The 16,361-nt window shown below is 39.9% G+C and overlaps 1 protein-coding gene across 1 annotated transcript in view; it reads right to left on the bottom strand.

The window, feature by feature from the left end:
- Nucleotides 1-2,666: 2,666 nt before the first annotated feature.
- The window catches only part of OTOA (otoancorin), a 36,055-nt gene continuing 22,360 nt past the window's right edge, over nt 2,667-16,361 (bottom strand). Inside the window, exons 22-29 of the mRNA XM_010019514.1 lie at nt 13,957-14,144; nt 9,665-9,820; nt 8,685-8,827; nt 8,153-8,289; nt 7,078-7,175; nt 4,972-5,164; nt 4,324-4,499; nt 2,667-2,723 (exon numbers count right to left, since the gene is read on the bottom strand). Coding sequence (XP_010017816.1) covers nt 2,667-2,723; nt 4,324-4,499; nt 4,972-5,164; nt 7,078-7,175; nt 8,153-8,289; nt 8,685-8,827; nt 9,665-9,820; nt 13,957-14,144 — 1,148 coding nt within the window. The remainder of the gene's footprint in view (nt 2,724-4,323; nt 4,500-4,971; nt 5,165-7,077; nt 7,176-8,152; nt 8,290-8,684; nt 8,828-9,664; nt 9,821-13,956; nt 14,145-16,361) is intronic.

Below are 16,361 nucleotides of genomic sequence, written 5' to 3' on the forward strand. Positions count from 1 at the left end.
TGCATTCCCATGAAAGTGATCACATACATTTTGTGTGTACTACCCATACACACAGATCCGCATGACTAGTGGTATCCTGTGGCATGGATGTCTGCATTAAGGAGTTTTGTGGTTTGTTTCACAAGAGTAAAAAGTAAAGTTTCTGTTTCAGTTTTCCCTTAGCTAATGGAAGTGAACAGATAGCAGATCACATATATGGGTTACATATCACGTATATTAGCGCTCTCCATCTCGTTCTCTCCTTTCCATCTATTCTTCCCAGAAATTCAGTTTCGACAGTTTTGAGGGAGGTATCTCATGAATCACAGCTTTTGTAGAATGGGTTTTTCCATCAGTGACCTTTACAAGAGCTACACTGGCAAAAGTGTAATTGCTTTTCTACAACACTCGCCATCCAAGATGCTCACACCATCTTACAAACCAAACAGGATTTGTACTCTTACTATGAAATAAGTATATTAAGTGGGTACTCCACGTTTACCCTTCCTACAGCACTCTTGTAAGAAATAGACATGTATTTGGCCAAATGTAAATGCAATGCCAAAATTATTAACATAATTATTAATTTAATAAAATAAAGAAATAATCGAGGAGTTCAGCTACTTAAAAGCACTTGTGCATGAAAGAAATTCCAGCACAGATGGCATCAAACAAAGAGTTCACTCCTGCTCCAATTAAAAGCTAAACTCTGACTCAGATAATTGCAGACGGAATCATTACCAGGTACATTGACAGAAGAAGATAATTTTCAGCTCATATAGATCTTTGAAGTTCTTGGTATAGCTAAGTCATGTATCCGACTTAAACAGCTCAACTGGAGACTCTGACTGTATCCTTGACTGAAAATACTCTCCTGCATCTTCACTGAAATGCACACAGAATTCAAGTCACGCAATTTCTAGAAATCAAGCAACTTCTTGGTACTTTCACATCTAAATGAGGCAGAAAATTTTTAATATGAAAAACCAGCTAAATATTTATAATGAATTTGATCTGCTGAAGCATTTTTCTGTTTTAGTGGGCATTGTATTTGCTGGGATTCATATAATTTTTTTTTCCTATTTAAATGTTGCATTCTACTGTTCACATGCAGTAAAGGAAACACAGCAGGAAAAGCTGGAATCTTACTGTTAGCATTAGAGAAAAAGGTGCAAGGCAGCAATATTGGTTCTTTCCTCATAAAACGCAAAACTAGAGCATGTAGTACTATCTGTAACATCATGTCACACTTGCCGGGGTTAGTTACCGGCACAGGCAGTTCCTAGAGCGGCAGGTTGCTAAAGAGGGAGAGGGATCAGGAGGGTGTGGAAAAAGGCCATGCTCTTGCTGCCTACTTTGCTGATAACAAAGCCCTGAAAATCAGGTTGCCTCCTGCTGCTGCAGGAATTACAGAGTATATGGGACTGCGGTGGGAGCTGTCACTCCCAACAGCAACAACAGCTAACGTTCACCTGCTCCCCAGCAGCAGCAAAAACAGCAAGGCTCTTCCCTCCAGCTTTCCCTATCAGCCCCACTCCTACTGCTTTCCCACCTGTAATAAAATTTCAAGTCTGCTTTCAGTGCTGAGCTAGATGTAATGATTGCCATAAAGACATACAAATAAATGTTTGAAAGGCATTTACTAGAGCACAGCCCTAAATGAAAGAGCTAAACTTTTCAGTCTATGCATTGCCTTTCCTTTCTTAGTCTAGAAAAGATAAAGACTTCTGCAACAGCAAAATGGAAAACTGTACCATGCATTCTTGGCATAAAATTAGGTTGAACAATACCAGAAAGTATGTTCACATGCAGAGGATTTTTAGTGTTTTCTCTATTGTTTAAAATACTAGTGTGTTGCATGAGAAACGTTAGACATGTAACCCATATATTGATAAAAAACATGAGAATATTTGTGGTTTATAATTATGAGAAATGAGATAGTATAGAGCTTGTGGAAAGCACTGGATTGACAGTCCTAGTAGTATATAGATCCAGTGAACAGTTTTCCCTTATTATTCCCATGTGTATGCTTCAACCCCACCTGAAGTGGAGGGAGTATCTCATGATGAACATAAGCAGACTTCCATGGTGCATTTTGTCACATGAAATAGTAGTGACAGTGCCCTCTGTGTTGAATACATACACCCACGGGGAACTACATTTCGTACAGGTGCTTATATTATAAGAACATGTCATCACTTCTTATCTGAGCAGGATTTAAACCACCAGCCCAGAGACGAAGTTATTTTATTGCAGCAGCAGTAACTTTTAGTATGGTTTCTGCTAGGTCACACAGAAGCATAGCCTCTGTCCAGAGGAAAGTATGCTCAAACTATGAGAAGAAAACCCAATGGGTGGGTACAACAGAGTGGCCAAATTAACTAATATAAAAAGCACTGGGTACAATACATCAGCCTCCAAATAACAGTCACCTGCTGCCTGTCCCCTAGATAGTTCAGGCTCCTACCTAACACTTAAGTGTATCTTTCAATGACTGTCTCATGAGACGGATAAGCCATTTCCAGATTTGAAATTTGTCTGAAGTATTTGGAGGGATCCATTGTTACGTGTTAATCCTAAAGACAGGGAAAGGGTATACTTCACATCATGATGGCAGATGAAGGTGTTGCTTTTAAGAAATTAATCACTCTGCACTCAGGAATCTCAGAGCCTCTTAGTTCTGCTATTCATGCTGAGCTGAAAAACTCTTTATCTCTAGCATCTCCTTTGTAAGCTTCAGGACACTGAAAATCAAAAAGCAAAGAAAATTAAGTCATTTGACATAGTTTGATTTGCAGTCTTAAAGACTAAGTAGAACACTTCAGCATTTAGTCTGCTTAAATGGAATTTATACCTTAAGCCCAGAGCTCTCATTAAATTTTAGTCTGTCAAAATGGTAAAATCCAATAAAAGTTAATGGCAACATTCTTTTAACTGGAGATTATCGAAGTGGTTGTGAAGTAAAATCTTAGACTGGAATAGGCACAATACAGATTAACACCAACAGCATATTCCAAATAACAATGTGGTAATGGAGTGGTGTTACATGGAATTTTAAATAAACTTTTGTTAAGGTTGGCTTTACTGTAAAGATAAAGTGCTTTCCCCTTGGTTAGATTCAAAGACAGTCTAACAGAGGTACAAGACAAATTTGTAATACAGAAAAATTATTCAGAAATTGTTGTCTCTGTATTTAAAGCAGGAAGGGGGTCCCACAGTCCTTCACCCTGTGTTATTCACTGTCTCTGCTATAAAGCTACTTCTTACTGAAAATATAACTTACCTCAGGCTTAACAAATGTGGATTCAGAAAGGCAGGTACAGTGTAATCACAGCACACAACCAGATGCCAAAGCCACTCAGACAAGGAGCACCTGAAAAGCAGAAAGCATTATGTCTTAGTGTCACTAGTAGAGTCTTACCTACATGACCCCAAAGAGGTGCAGCAAATTCCAACACCTGAATCCTAATTACATTCAGCTGCTCAAAAGATGACACAGGTCAGAATAATCATTTCCAGTTTAACATACACAGCTCTGAAGAGAAACTTTTCATAGGGGTGGTACTCACTAGAGATAGCAATAATGAACAAGAAGCTCAAGAACTCAGGTGATCTTTACCCAGAAAACTCCTTACTTTGGCATATCTACAGAGGGAACAGGCCAAACATGAGGGAGGCGGGCTGAGAGCACTGCTCAGGTGTTTCTGGGGAAGGTCTGCTCTAATTCCAGCACGGTCATCTTAGCAATTTAGTCCCCATTACTCCTCTTTTAGCACCTTGTCGTGGTTTAAGCCCAGCCGGCAACTTGGAACCACGCAGCTGCTCGCTCACTCCCCCCCTTTTCCTTCCTCCCCCCGCTCCCGGAGGGATGGGGAGGAGAATCGAAGGAATGTAACTCCCACGAGTTGAGATAACAGCTCTCCAGTAACTAAGGTATAATACAAACCACTACTGCTACCAATAATAATGATAAGAGGAATAACAAGGGAAAAGGACACAACCGCTCACCACCCGCCGACCGATACCCAGCCCGACCCGAGCAGCGATCTGGGCCTTCCGGGTAACTCCCCCCAGTTTATATACTGGGCATGACGTGCTGTGGTATGGAATACCCCTTTGGCCAGTTTGGGTCAGGTGTCCTGTCTCTGCTTCCTCCTGGCTTCCCCTCCTCTCTGGCAAAGCATGAGACTGAGAAAGTCCTTGGTCAGAGTAAACATTACTTAGCAACAACTAAAAACATCGGTGTTATCAGCATTGTTCCCAGACTGAAAGTCAAAAGCACAGCACTGCACCAGCTACTAAGAAGGAGAAAAAATGACTGCTGTAGCTGAACCCAGGACACACCTCAAACATCCCTCTCTCTTCTTTAACAGCTAATGTCTCGCTGGTGTCACTGGTAGCAACAATATTCTCTGTCTGATAGGGATAAATTCTCAATGTTGGCTTGACTAAGTCCAAACTCTCACTCATTGTAGAGCCTCCACTAACATACTTTGCCAGCACAAATTTCTCAGTATAAACTGCAGAATGTTAAACCACTGAAACATAGGTACTAATAAGCTTTAATTCCAAATAGAATGGGAATAACATGAAAAACTGCTCAAGGGGTCCTACAGTCTGGATAAAGATGCTAATCCACCCCAGTGCTACCTACTTTTCCACTTGCAGCTCTGCAAAACAAGGTTCTGCTGCAGATAAAAGCTGTGATCTGAACGTCCAGAGAGGGACAGCCCTACCTTAAATTTAGCCCAAAATATGGGAAAGAAGGAGAGCATTGCTGTGGGTAAATCCAACCACATGTGTTGTTTGTCTTGGTCAAACAAATGTTTTGAGGCATGAGATTTACGGTGTGAATTAAAAAGTTGATTAGAAAATTCAGTGTAACCCATCTTCAAAATATAGGTGTGATCCTGGTGGATGCTGCAAGACTGCACAAACCACTGTGTCTGTGTCCTTCCCCTCTATTCAGGAGAAGGGAGTGACTCTACTCACCACTTGGAGCTGCAGTTTGCACCTCCTGGGTAGTGCTTGCAGTGTTCTGTGTCTCTGGGGTGCTTGTCCTGGCTCCGTCCAGTGCCAGCTGAAGGCTCTGGAGCTGTGATGTACTCAGATGCTCAAGCTGTGACCTCGTAACCATGGCGGCATTTTCAGGGCCCAGGTTTGCTATTTGTTCTGGGGACAATGCCTAGGAGGAATAAAAGCCAGAGAAATTGGTTTAGGCTGTCAATTACATAAGGCAGGTAAGGAATCAGAAGTCAGCACTGCCTTGCATTTTGAACAAGAGGAAGTAGCTTTCAACATTGTGTTGCTATAAAAAAAAGCTCAATAGAGCTTAAAAAACCCCCTCTGCATTCATTTACCTCACTGACCACTCATCTGTCTCTCACCCTTCTCTTTGTTGCTGGGATCTGACAGTTTGAAAAAGCTTTCTATGCCAACACTGTATTGAACGCTTCTTCAATATATTGCCGGAGTTTAATTTTCCAGCCATTTCTTTTCTGATCTGTTCAAAGACTGATGACATTGTGTATCCTCTTGTTTCTGTCATTTATTTCCTCTTACATTTGCTCCCAAGCAACCTCATTTGAACCTATGTTTGACCTTTGATTATAATTAGCAGTATAGCAAGGAGATGGGGGAAAAAAAAAAAACCCAAGCTTTTATTTTATTATTTTTCTCATTTAGATTGAAAATCTTCCAAATTTGGTCATATTAAAACTTGAGTTTAAAAATGAAAGATCTCAATCATAATCTTACTGTAATTATCTTGTATCACATAGCAATTAATCAGTTTGTAAAGCCTGCATGTATTGGGTATGCTGGATTGCTTTGATTCTAGTTAACATTCTGCAGTCACAAGAATTTTAGCCCTCCTACACAGCAAGCCTACTTTGCTGCAATAATTCTGCATCCAGCTTCTACTTTAGAAAGACTAAATTCCCCTTCCAAGTAGGTCAGACAATAGAGCAAACCCTTCCTGGTTTTTCATTGTCTGCCTAATGATGTGCTTTTTAAATCTGAATAAACACATGTAAATGCCTACAGATCCAGAAATTTTTAATTGAGTTAAGAAGAGGCTCAATTTATGTCTATAATACATGTAATGTTTCATAAATCAGAAGCTGGATAATGTATTCAGCCATAAAATAAAGTTATACCAAACTTGCATAAAATCAAAATCTGCTTTGAATGTTTCAAATACTGAAAACTCTTCCAAGAAGGTGCCCTGTTATTCATTAAGCACATTCTGTAGCATCATTACCATTCTTACTAACAAAGTATGTGCCATTTGAAGGAAATTCTACAAGATGCTATAGATTCTCAGTTTTGCCTGTTTTTCAAAGAAATAGTTTCACAAAAGACTTATCAGGTCAGGCTTATCTAAACTGTCAGTGGTACTGTGCAGAATAGTTAGTGTTCAAGGAGTTTTTTCTCTTTTATGGAAGCTGACACAATTAACTATCTGTTTAGCTCATCTGTCCATAAATACATTGCTTGCCTGAGCATCTGAAAGAGACCAGCCTAGGCAGAATATTAATCTTGTCACTAAGTCGAATAAAGTCTGGGGCAGTGATCTCAAGATTCTTGTTCCAGTTCCTGGTCCACATTCAGATCTGCTGTAATTAGATGGAATTCCTTTCCATCTGTATCTTCTGTGCAATCTGTTTTCCAGCACTAACCTGGGAGAATGTTGCCAGATTTTAGGGTAATAGAAAAGCTCTTCCATAGACAGTAGAGAGTAGCTATGATAGCATCTTTGCAAATGTTAATAAACAGAGAAAAAAACCTCAGATCTGAATGTAGGGTTGGAAGAAAGAAAGTCCATTCCCTGCTTTCCAAGCCTAGATCTTTGCTTTTTCCTTTGGATGTATTCTGAAGAATAAATAAAGCTTTTCTAGCATATTATATGGGCATCACAAATACAGATGATATAGCTGAAAGTTAATGTTTCAGATCCTCGACTGCCTCTCGCTTAACACACCATAGAAAAATTCTTGCTGAAACCCAAAACCGAACTATAAGTCAGTGCTGCAGTTTATTTATACTAGAGTAAAAATGATAGAAATTCAGTTACATCTTCAGTAATCAAGCTCTTACTTGGAAAATTTCAGGAGGTATAAGTCTTATTGCCACTGGCTGGAAATACGGCATCAAGTTTTTATCCAAAGCTTTTAATTCATCCTCATTCAAACCACCTAAAAAAACCCCAAACAACATAATAGGCACAAAACTCAGTTAATGCTCTTTTTATTAGATTTATTTTTAGGCAAATACAAGTTTTAAGCATTCATACAAAACATCTAATAAATGGTTTACTTCAGTGTTTAATGGAGAGAGATACTGGTTCTTTTTTTTGGTTTTCTTTCATTATATTCCAACATTACAAATCATCTGACTTTAACCATTGGAATGTACTCTATGGTATGGAATGTATTCTACCCGAGTTACTTTTGGAAAAGAGAGAGTGATAAAAATCAATAAAATCATAAGCAGCACTATTAGGCAATGCTTGTTCACAGCCTCTTCTGATGCAAGATTAGGGAGTGTAAGCATGCAATGGGAGTTACTTCTTCACTCATTAGGTACTTACAGTGTGGAATCATTGCTGCAGGCATCAGGGATGATAAAATTTATCAGTTCAGTGTGCAGTTAAGTGATCACAGGGAAAAAAATCCATGAACAAAATTGTGTGGGACCTCTAGCTCAGGAAGTCTCAGAGACTGTGAGAGCACTCTGGAGAAGTATCACTCCATGCTAATTCTGCTGCTCTTTTGCTCTTCCCTGGGCAGCCCATTCTTTCCACTGTTGGAGACAGCTCGGTCAGCCTAGAGCACTGCTCTGACCCAACACAGCCACTCCTGTGGCAGCATGGGTGAAAAACAGTGAGTGGGCTTGAAATCCCTGGTTGGTTTCGCCCTCCTTGATTTACCCTTTCCAACTTACAGAACCAAAATGACTTCAAGGCTATATTCCCCAAAGCTGGTTTGAGTGGACTGAGAGAACATTATGGACTGAGAGAACACAGCTTTCCTTAGTGCTAAAGAAATTGCTGGATGTCCATCCCTGCAGGTGACTGCTCTCTAGAAAAAAAACGCTGCTCTGTGAACCTGCCTCTTTATGCTTCATAACATTGCTTCAGAACCATCACCATCTGCAGTCTGATTTTTATTACCTGCTATAGTACCAATTTCCTGTAAAATAGAGCTGTTCCAGCTGGTAGGAGTACCAAACACAGGTTCTGTCATCTTCTTAAACTGCCTCAGAACAGGGGTGCTACAAACCAACAGGCCAATTCTTGCAACAGCAGCACTGCAAAAGGCAAAAAACTTAACATTACAAGCTGCAATTACATAAATTTGCCTGGAATACACTTAGCCTGCTGTAAGAAGACTGTAAACCCATTTTCAGTTCAAAATGTATGTAGACAAATTGCATACAAATGTTTAATGCTTTGAGCAAAACCCTGGGTTTCTCGATGCAATACTTAACTGGTGAGATATAAATGGCAGAGGAAACCTAAAATAGAATATATTTTAAGCAACTAGTATACACCTTCTGTAACAGTTACTACATTACTAAAAGCATTTAAAATGTAAAAAAGCATCCTTTAGGCTCTGGAAATCTTGAAGGAAAAATAAAATTGCGCAATAAATGTTATGAATAGAGATACTAATAAGTATTTCATTAAGTATTAAATGCATTACCTGAATTCAGCAGTCCTTATGGACATGATTTCTGTGGAGTTCAAAGCACAGAGAATAGCTCCTAATCCAACTAAATCAAAGCTTTTTAGTGTACTGATTGTCTGGCCAGAGTCTTCTAGAAAACCTTGCAAAATAGATCTTGCCTACAAAAGCAGAAAAGTATTATGCATGAACAGAGTAAATATAATTGAAGGCCTTGTTACTAAAGCTCAAAATCTTACCAGAAGCCATGGACCATATGTAATCCTGAGGCTCCTGATATAATTAATTGGAGCTCTGCCATGTTCAAGAGCAGCGCTGTCACCACCTGTATGTGACGCTTAAACGAGGCACCGTTACACAACCGCTTCCCAAGTGCAAGTGATTTGAAAGCACTCTGTACCTCTGCTTGTGACCTGGGTCACAAGGGAACACTTCACCAGAAGAAATGGGCATTGAGTCACACAGCAGAACTGCCCAATTCATTTAAATTGCTGGAAGAAAACAAATTACTCAAGGGGATCAATATGAAATTTTTAGTTTTTCCTAATCCTCAGGTTGCCTTGTCTTATTTAAGTGTCATATATAGGTGATGTCCTGTATTTAGGCACAGTTTTCAGATATGAATGTGATATTGGTACTAAAATGTCTTTGCAAGCCTAAGTTGTTTCGGATGGTGCTCATCCTAAAATAACCATTTAAAAACTATGTGTCTATCTTAAGCCTGCCACCAAGACATCCTCCAAAGCCAGCAAAAGGAACAATTATCTTCCAAGATTTCCTAATCTATCCACAATGCTGAGCCTCAAATGACTATCTTAAACTAGCTGTCTAATTTCTAGACAACTGAAGTTACGCAGGATGAACCTCTTAACTAGCTGAAGAACTGCAGGGAGTAGTGTGGATTGCTGTATCTGTTTCCTAGGCACTTCCGGGACTTCAGTCCCAAAGGGTGTGAATCAGGAGCCTTTCACCAGCAGCACCTTCAGTAACATACTTACCTGGGTAAGAGTCCATCCTGTTTGTTGGCTCAGTACAGAAATGGTGTCGATAGAATGCAAATCCAGCTCTTCAATTTCATGTTCAGTGAGTGCCAGAGCAATGCGACCCAGGGAAACAATATGATAACTCTTCCAGTCTGGCAGCGATCCCCAGACCTTTAGAAGAGATTCATTAATGTCCGATAGATCATTATGAATCTTCCTTTATATAACCCTTGATTTATAAAGTCCAAATACCAGCAATATGCCTCTTTGCACACCAAAGCTTGGGTATTGTGAAGATTTTCGAGGTTCTACACTAGTAATGGTTATTTTATCTAAAAATGGTGTAATTTGTACAGCTTGAGCTTGTTGATAAGTCAGTGCAGGGACTGCTGGAAGTGTTGCTGTAGGAGCAAGTACCACTAAAACCAATAAAAATGCAAGTCTCTGCTGAAATCCACGCTGCTACACCACTGCCATGAAAGCAGCACCTGGACTACCCAGGCTTCCACACCAGCTGCAATTACTCTGGTGGAGTGACTTTAAATTGCCTTTGACTGGCTTATTATTCTTACTATTCTTACTATTCTGGCTCAGTCATTGACCAGGAAAGCAGAAATCAAAGTAGAGAATCGGGTAATACGGACAAACAGCCAATTTACTAAAGTTCTGATTTCTAGCTTATGTGCATGCAATTAAAAAAAAAAACCAAAATAATTAAATGTGTTTGTACACATTGATACAGTTAAATCTGTAAAGCTCTGTAAAAACAAAGAAATAAGCAGGGGCTCTTCTAAACCAGTACCAATGTATCTAAACTGACAAGTTCCAGTGTTCTAACCTTATCTGTGATATAGTTACAGTGATTCAAAAGCTGTCACAGATCAACTCTAAGAAAATTTTGATTTCAGGAAAAGGTCTGTCAGAATAAGGAACAACGGAAGTTCATCAAGAGCTGAATTTGCAGAGGGTAGAACTGCCAATTACATTTAGTTGGAAATGACAGAACGCAGTGATCAGTGGTCAGTATCTCTTACGATGTGGCTACTTGTCTTTACAGAAAAGACACTGGGTTTTAGCTGGATGAAGTGACTTAAACAAGACAGGTATTACATAAAGCTACCTGTAAAGGTTTCCTGTACTTCAGCAATTCTACTTTATGTCAGTCAATATACGATGGTTTTCTAGTACACGATTGTGCTGCTAACTCCATATAGAAAAGTAGAATTAAAAGCCCAGTCCTAGGCTTATTTGATCATTCATGCTCTCTGATTCATAGAAATATTTATCCCATTTTCAGGATAGCTACAATAGAACATTAAAAAAAAGAAAGGTCAGAGCTAGTAAGGACTTCCTAAAGGAGAACCTCTACGGTTGCCTTCTAAATAGTGTTTGCACCTTCAGATACATACGTAGCTGTGCAACCTGCATAAAATAAAGGGCTGGGTCTCTGGAATAAGATACTCCTTACACAGTGTTGCAGACTATCTGCTGTTCATACTAACGTGCATATCCAACGCAGAGCAGCTTCAGGACTGCTGACGTGCTTTTCTCAACTATGACCCTTGGGTTAAGGATTTGTTTAAAAGATGCTTTGCTGGGCCTGTATCTCCTGACTGAGTTTCCACTAGATCTTTTATGCTGGTTTTACAATGTCATAAAGAACAGAAAAAGGATCTGAGCCTGGGAAATTTCAATCTTTTCCAAAGAAAATAGATAGTAAAAAGCATTAGCCCAATTTTTAAGCTCTCAATTCTCTAGCTTAAGAGATACATGGAACACATGCAGTTGTAAATGTCACATGTCTATTTCCTGATCTAGGTCATAAATTTAAAGTACTTTATAAATAGTATTATCTGACAGTGCTGGATGAAATCTCAGATATAATGATATAAATAACACAACACATGAAACTGAAACACTCCTTTGTCCTCACTCACCTAGAGACTGCAGATCCATACATCTGTTACTATCGCAGAACTTGGAGACCTTCCACTTACAAGTAAGCTAAGCTTCTTACGTTCATTAGACACAATCTGATAACTAGACTTTTTGAATTAGTTTGGAACAATGAGCAGTACACAATTTCTTTTCGGGAAAATCAATCGATTTAGTAGAAATTAAAGCTGGCTTAATCAAACCTTTAATCAAAGATGCCCTTTAGTTAATAACATAACAGCATCGTATGCACATAATTACAAAGAGCTTTCCCTGTACTGTCTGATTTCTCACGCTTGACTTTCAGTGTAACAGCATGTTGCATTTTGCAAATTAATATATAGGAAGTCTGTCTTTGTCTAGCAGCAATCTGTCCTCAGACACTCATATAGACAGACTATACTTTCATGGAGTGCACTACAGATCTGTGTATCTTTGAATTGCATATAGCTGGGATATAAGTGTATTAACCTTGTTGGCAATTTCTCTACAGCAGGTATCACTCTATAGGTATACCATTATATGCACTGCTGTAAAATGTTTTAGTTCCCACTATCTTGGATAAGCACTGGCTTTATTTTCTTCTAGGATTGTATTTTTATTTCCCTTTTCCTACCCACATGTCTCCATGCTGACAGAGGGAAGCTGTCTTGGGAAGAATGCACTTCACGCAGTGGGCTGTCGTCCTGCTTCAACAGGGCAGCAGAGACAGAATTGCATGGAGTCACCATCTGCTTTTGGGAATCTGGTTAGTGCCATTTCTCTTTGAGCAGCTGCAGTACAGGAGTTTTAGAAGTGGAGCTTCACTGCTAAAAACTGCACTGTTGGTCTTACCTACCCAAAAGTCATGGTCAGCTCCCCTGTTTTGGCTGCAGCTGCTGGTTTAGGGAGATGATGCCCAGGCCCACCTTGTCCCCTGCTACTGCCTTCCTCTGGAGGTGACAGCCCTCAGATCTCCAAACATCTGCACTCACACTACTCACAACCAAGTGCACTTGTAGATGCTTCCTAACCTCATTCTGTCAGAATGATCAGATGGAGCCTAAAAATTACTTCTAAAATGTTGGATCATTTTGACAAAACGGGATTACAGAGCAGCTAGCCATGCAGAGATGGAAACAGAGCAGATAACTTCCAGCAGATGCTGGTGACAGGAAGCTGAAGATCAGCTGGGGATGGTAACCTCTTCACCTCTGGGTTTTCTGCAACAAAAACAACTTGTCTTACTGCACCCTAAGGCTTTTCCTTGCTGAAACACAAGTATAATGTGAGGTGTCCCTGCTCATGGCAAGGGGTTTGGAACTAGATGATCTTAAGGTCCTTTCCAACCCTAACTATTCTATGATTCTATGATTGGGTTCCCTGGCAGTGCAGGCAACCACAAAGCAGCAAGAGGAGGTGACTCCCAGGGAGAAGTGCAACACCAACAACAGGGATGGAACAAGGTCTGACTTCTCTCCCAGCCCACAGCTGGCCAAGGGAGCACTGCTCAGAGCCCAGACACCTTGCTGATGCTCTGTGCCAGACACAGGGTGCTGAACTGCACCCAGCCTTGCCCTGAGTACTCTGGCACAGATCCTGCACTGCAGTGCCAAATAGGGAAAGGTTTTAGTCCTGCACTGCTGCTGAAGTATGGGCATCACGCACAGACTGAAGCCAGAGCAGGTACCTCTCTGAGGAGCTCAAGAGGAGCTGCACTGCTGCACTCTGAAAGAAAGAGGTACCAGCAGTGCTGCAGGAGTGGTGATGACTGCTGAGACAGCCCTGTTCCTCTCCATGAATCTACAGCCTGGCAAAGATAGAAGTCATCTTTCTGCTCTGCTTCTGTAACTTGCACTCACTAGTAACATCCTAGTAAAGACAGACTAAATGCACATGGTACTTTTTCCTCCCTAAAATTTCCCACTGATGGGTTTGTCCCTGCCTGTGACAAGGACGGAGAACAAGCTTTATTCAGCTAACAACAGTATCTTTCAGTCAGTTTGGTTTTACACCACTGTAAACTATATTTAACATTGATGTAGACAGTTTAATATGCCAGATTTAATTCTCAGCAGGCCAATCAACAGCCTATAGTACTGCTTGCTGATTTTTCATTTATGAAAGAAAGTGAGAAGCAAGCAACTGAAAAGAAATTAGAAGTAAAAGCACTTAAGTTTTTCAGCTGCCAATAGCTCAGAACTACTTGCTTGTTGACTCTAAAGCAAGGGCAATATTCTTCTATCACCATCTCATATTATTTTTCCAATAAACAATAGATATTCTTGCAGCAGTAGTGACATTGCCACAGCACAGTTATTTTAGAACTGCATAGTTCAATAACAGCAAATCAAATTATGGATTTAATTTTCCTTCACAGACAGGATAGTTACCTGCTTGGCTTTTTCCTTCAAGGCAACAAGCTGGGAGCTGTTAAAACCTGAGACAGCCCCAAGAAGTTCCACATGTTTGTCAAAAGTCCCTGCGTCCATGCATTTCAGTTCCTGAACTGACCAAAAGACATTTGCTTCTGCTAATTTAATGATTTCATCTGAAGAAGGAGCTCTCGTTCCCAGGCAATCTGGAAACAAAGTCAAATAGCATGAAATCAAAGCAATATAGAAATTTAAGAAGGTGACAGATTGTGAATTAACTGCAGCTGATGTGATATTGATAAACTAATTATCTTGCAATGAAATAATTTGTTTAAATATTTACATTGTTAACATCCTGGATATAAAACTAGAATTTGGCTAACTTGTAAGAAATTGGTTGTATTCTTTGTCCTCCTGTGGTGCATGCTGGAAAAGAAGACAAGAGCAGACGTATTTCAGAACAGTCACAATACAGGATGGCACAATAAAACCAAAATCTGGATGTGTGCAATAAGAATAACCAGTATCTGCAAGTTTCTTTCAAGTCTAATTCCCTAAAGGCACCAAAACCCAGGCAAGGGTTTATTCTGAGGTAAAACCATTGTTCGCTGGGAGCCTTGCTTTAAGTAAGAATGAAATGTAAATCTTTGGGATGACCTTGGTGGAAGTCTCCACACAGCTACATCATTGTTCACAGAAAAATGTTGCAGCTGAATAAACTTCACATTCAAACAGCACATATGTGAATCCAGCTCAACAGGAAAAATAACAGACTTGAGAGGTCCTTTTACTCTGAAATACCCTGACAAAGATGTATGTCTTGCAAGACTTGCCTGACATTTAAACAAGGTGAAGACAGAAGCTGGATGTGTCAGAGAAGCATGGTGCTTGTTCTTTATGTCAAGCATGTTGTTAAAATGTCAGGATCTAGAGAGGGCTGTTCACTTACAACAGAACTGTTTGGACAGAAAAACTCCATTTAAAAAAATCTTATTTATGGTCAGGTTCTGGTGCTATGCATGATCAAACGAGACAGTTTCCATTGTGTGTTTTAACAAATCCTGGTCTCTGTTGGCATAATCTACCTCTAATATTGATGGAAAGCAGAAATTGGAATCCTAATGTAGCTGCTTACTGCTCTCTCTCCTGTCACTAATTTAGGAAAACCTTATTAAATATCTAAACCAAATAATCCCTACATGTCTTCAGATACAGTTGTTACCAGTAAAAAGCAAGAACTTCACAGACGCTGTGCCTGAGTGAAGCTCCCCCAGAGAAATAAATTAAAGTGAGGATGTACAAAGTAGATTTGAACTTTGAAAGGAGGCAGAGGAGGGATTTATTTGCATCAAAGGAAGCTGCAGTAGTGGGTAGAACACTGAAAAGATTGAATCTGTTGAGCAAACGAAAATGTTCAGCTTCCACTGTACCAGCTGATGTTCTGCTCTCCCTTTACACCACCGTCTTGTGAAGCTGCATTGTTTCACTTTCCCCTGCTGCAAAAGGTCAGCTTTTATCATGTAAATACTACCCATCTAGAAACAATGCAGTTCCCTTCCCCCAGTCAAGTAAACCTAGTATTTTGTGTTCTTGGAAAAAAAAAATCGATTTATTATCTCTAACACCCCAGATACATTGGTGCGATTCCAGAGCGAAATCCTAATCAGACTCCTGGCTTTGCTTCCTGTATCTGATGCTACTTCACTCTTTCTTTTTCTACATAATTGCATTTAGTTTGATGAAGAACATTTTGTACATATAATATAGTATAATATCTCAGTGCTTGAAGTAAGTTACTTGAAATCTTTTTCCAGCACTGCCACTGCTTTCTGGTAGCATCTCAGACACACAACTGCTGAGTTTTGCCTCCTATGTTCCATCTTGCCGTGAGCACTACCTTTGTTTTTCTCTTGATGCAGACATAGATATAAGAACTCTGTCACTGCTAACTGTTACTGTTATTAACATTAGTTTACAGTGGGACTGCGAGAAATGTGAAATAGTAGATCGGTACCATGAAGAGCATCAGTGTTATTCCAGACCCATTTTCATAATACCCAATTTTCTATTGAGTTACAGCCATATCGTAATATGAGATACAAGCCAAAGCAGCCATGAAATTTCATTCCTTATTGAAACCACTGTGTGAGTTGTGTGGAGTTGATGTTTGGTAACAGAACTTCAGTACCACATTTGAACTGTGGAAGTATTTCTTAGACTAGCATGAACAATTCTTCAATTTTTTATCTTCCAGATTCCCCCTCTCAGCTGAGCTCGTGCACCCCAAGTGAAGAATGACAAGTCCTCGTAGCCCTGGAGCCAAGTCACCCTTTGACAAAGATCATTAGCTTCATTGGCATGTTTATATTGGTCCTTGCAATGCAGATGAGAGAGCTCTGCAAGTGCACTGTGCATGAGTTAGT

The sequence above is a fragment of the Nestor notabilis genome, unplaced genomic scaffold, assembly GCF_000696875.1.
Source record: "Nestor notabilis isolate BGI_N333 unplaced genomic scaffold, ASM69687v1 scaffold12488, whole genome shotgun sequence".
NCBI lineage: Eukaryota > Metazoa > Chordata > Aves > Psittaciformes > Psittacidae > Nestor > Nestor notabilis.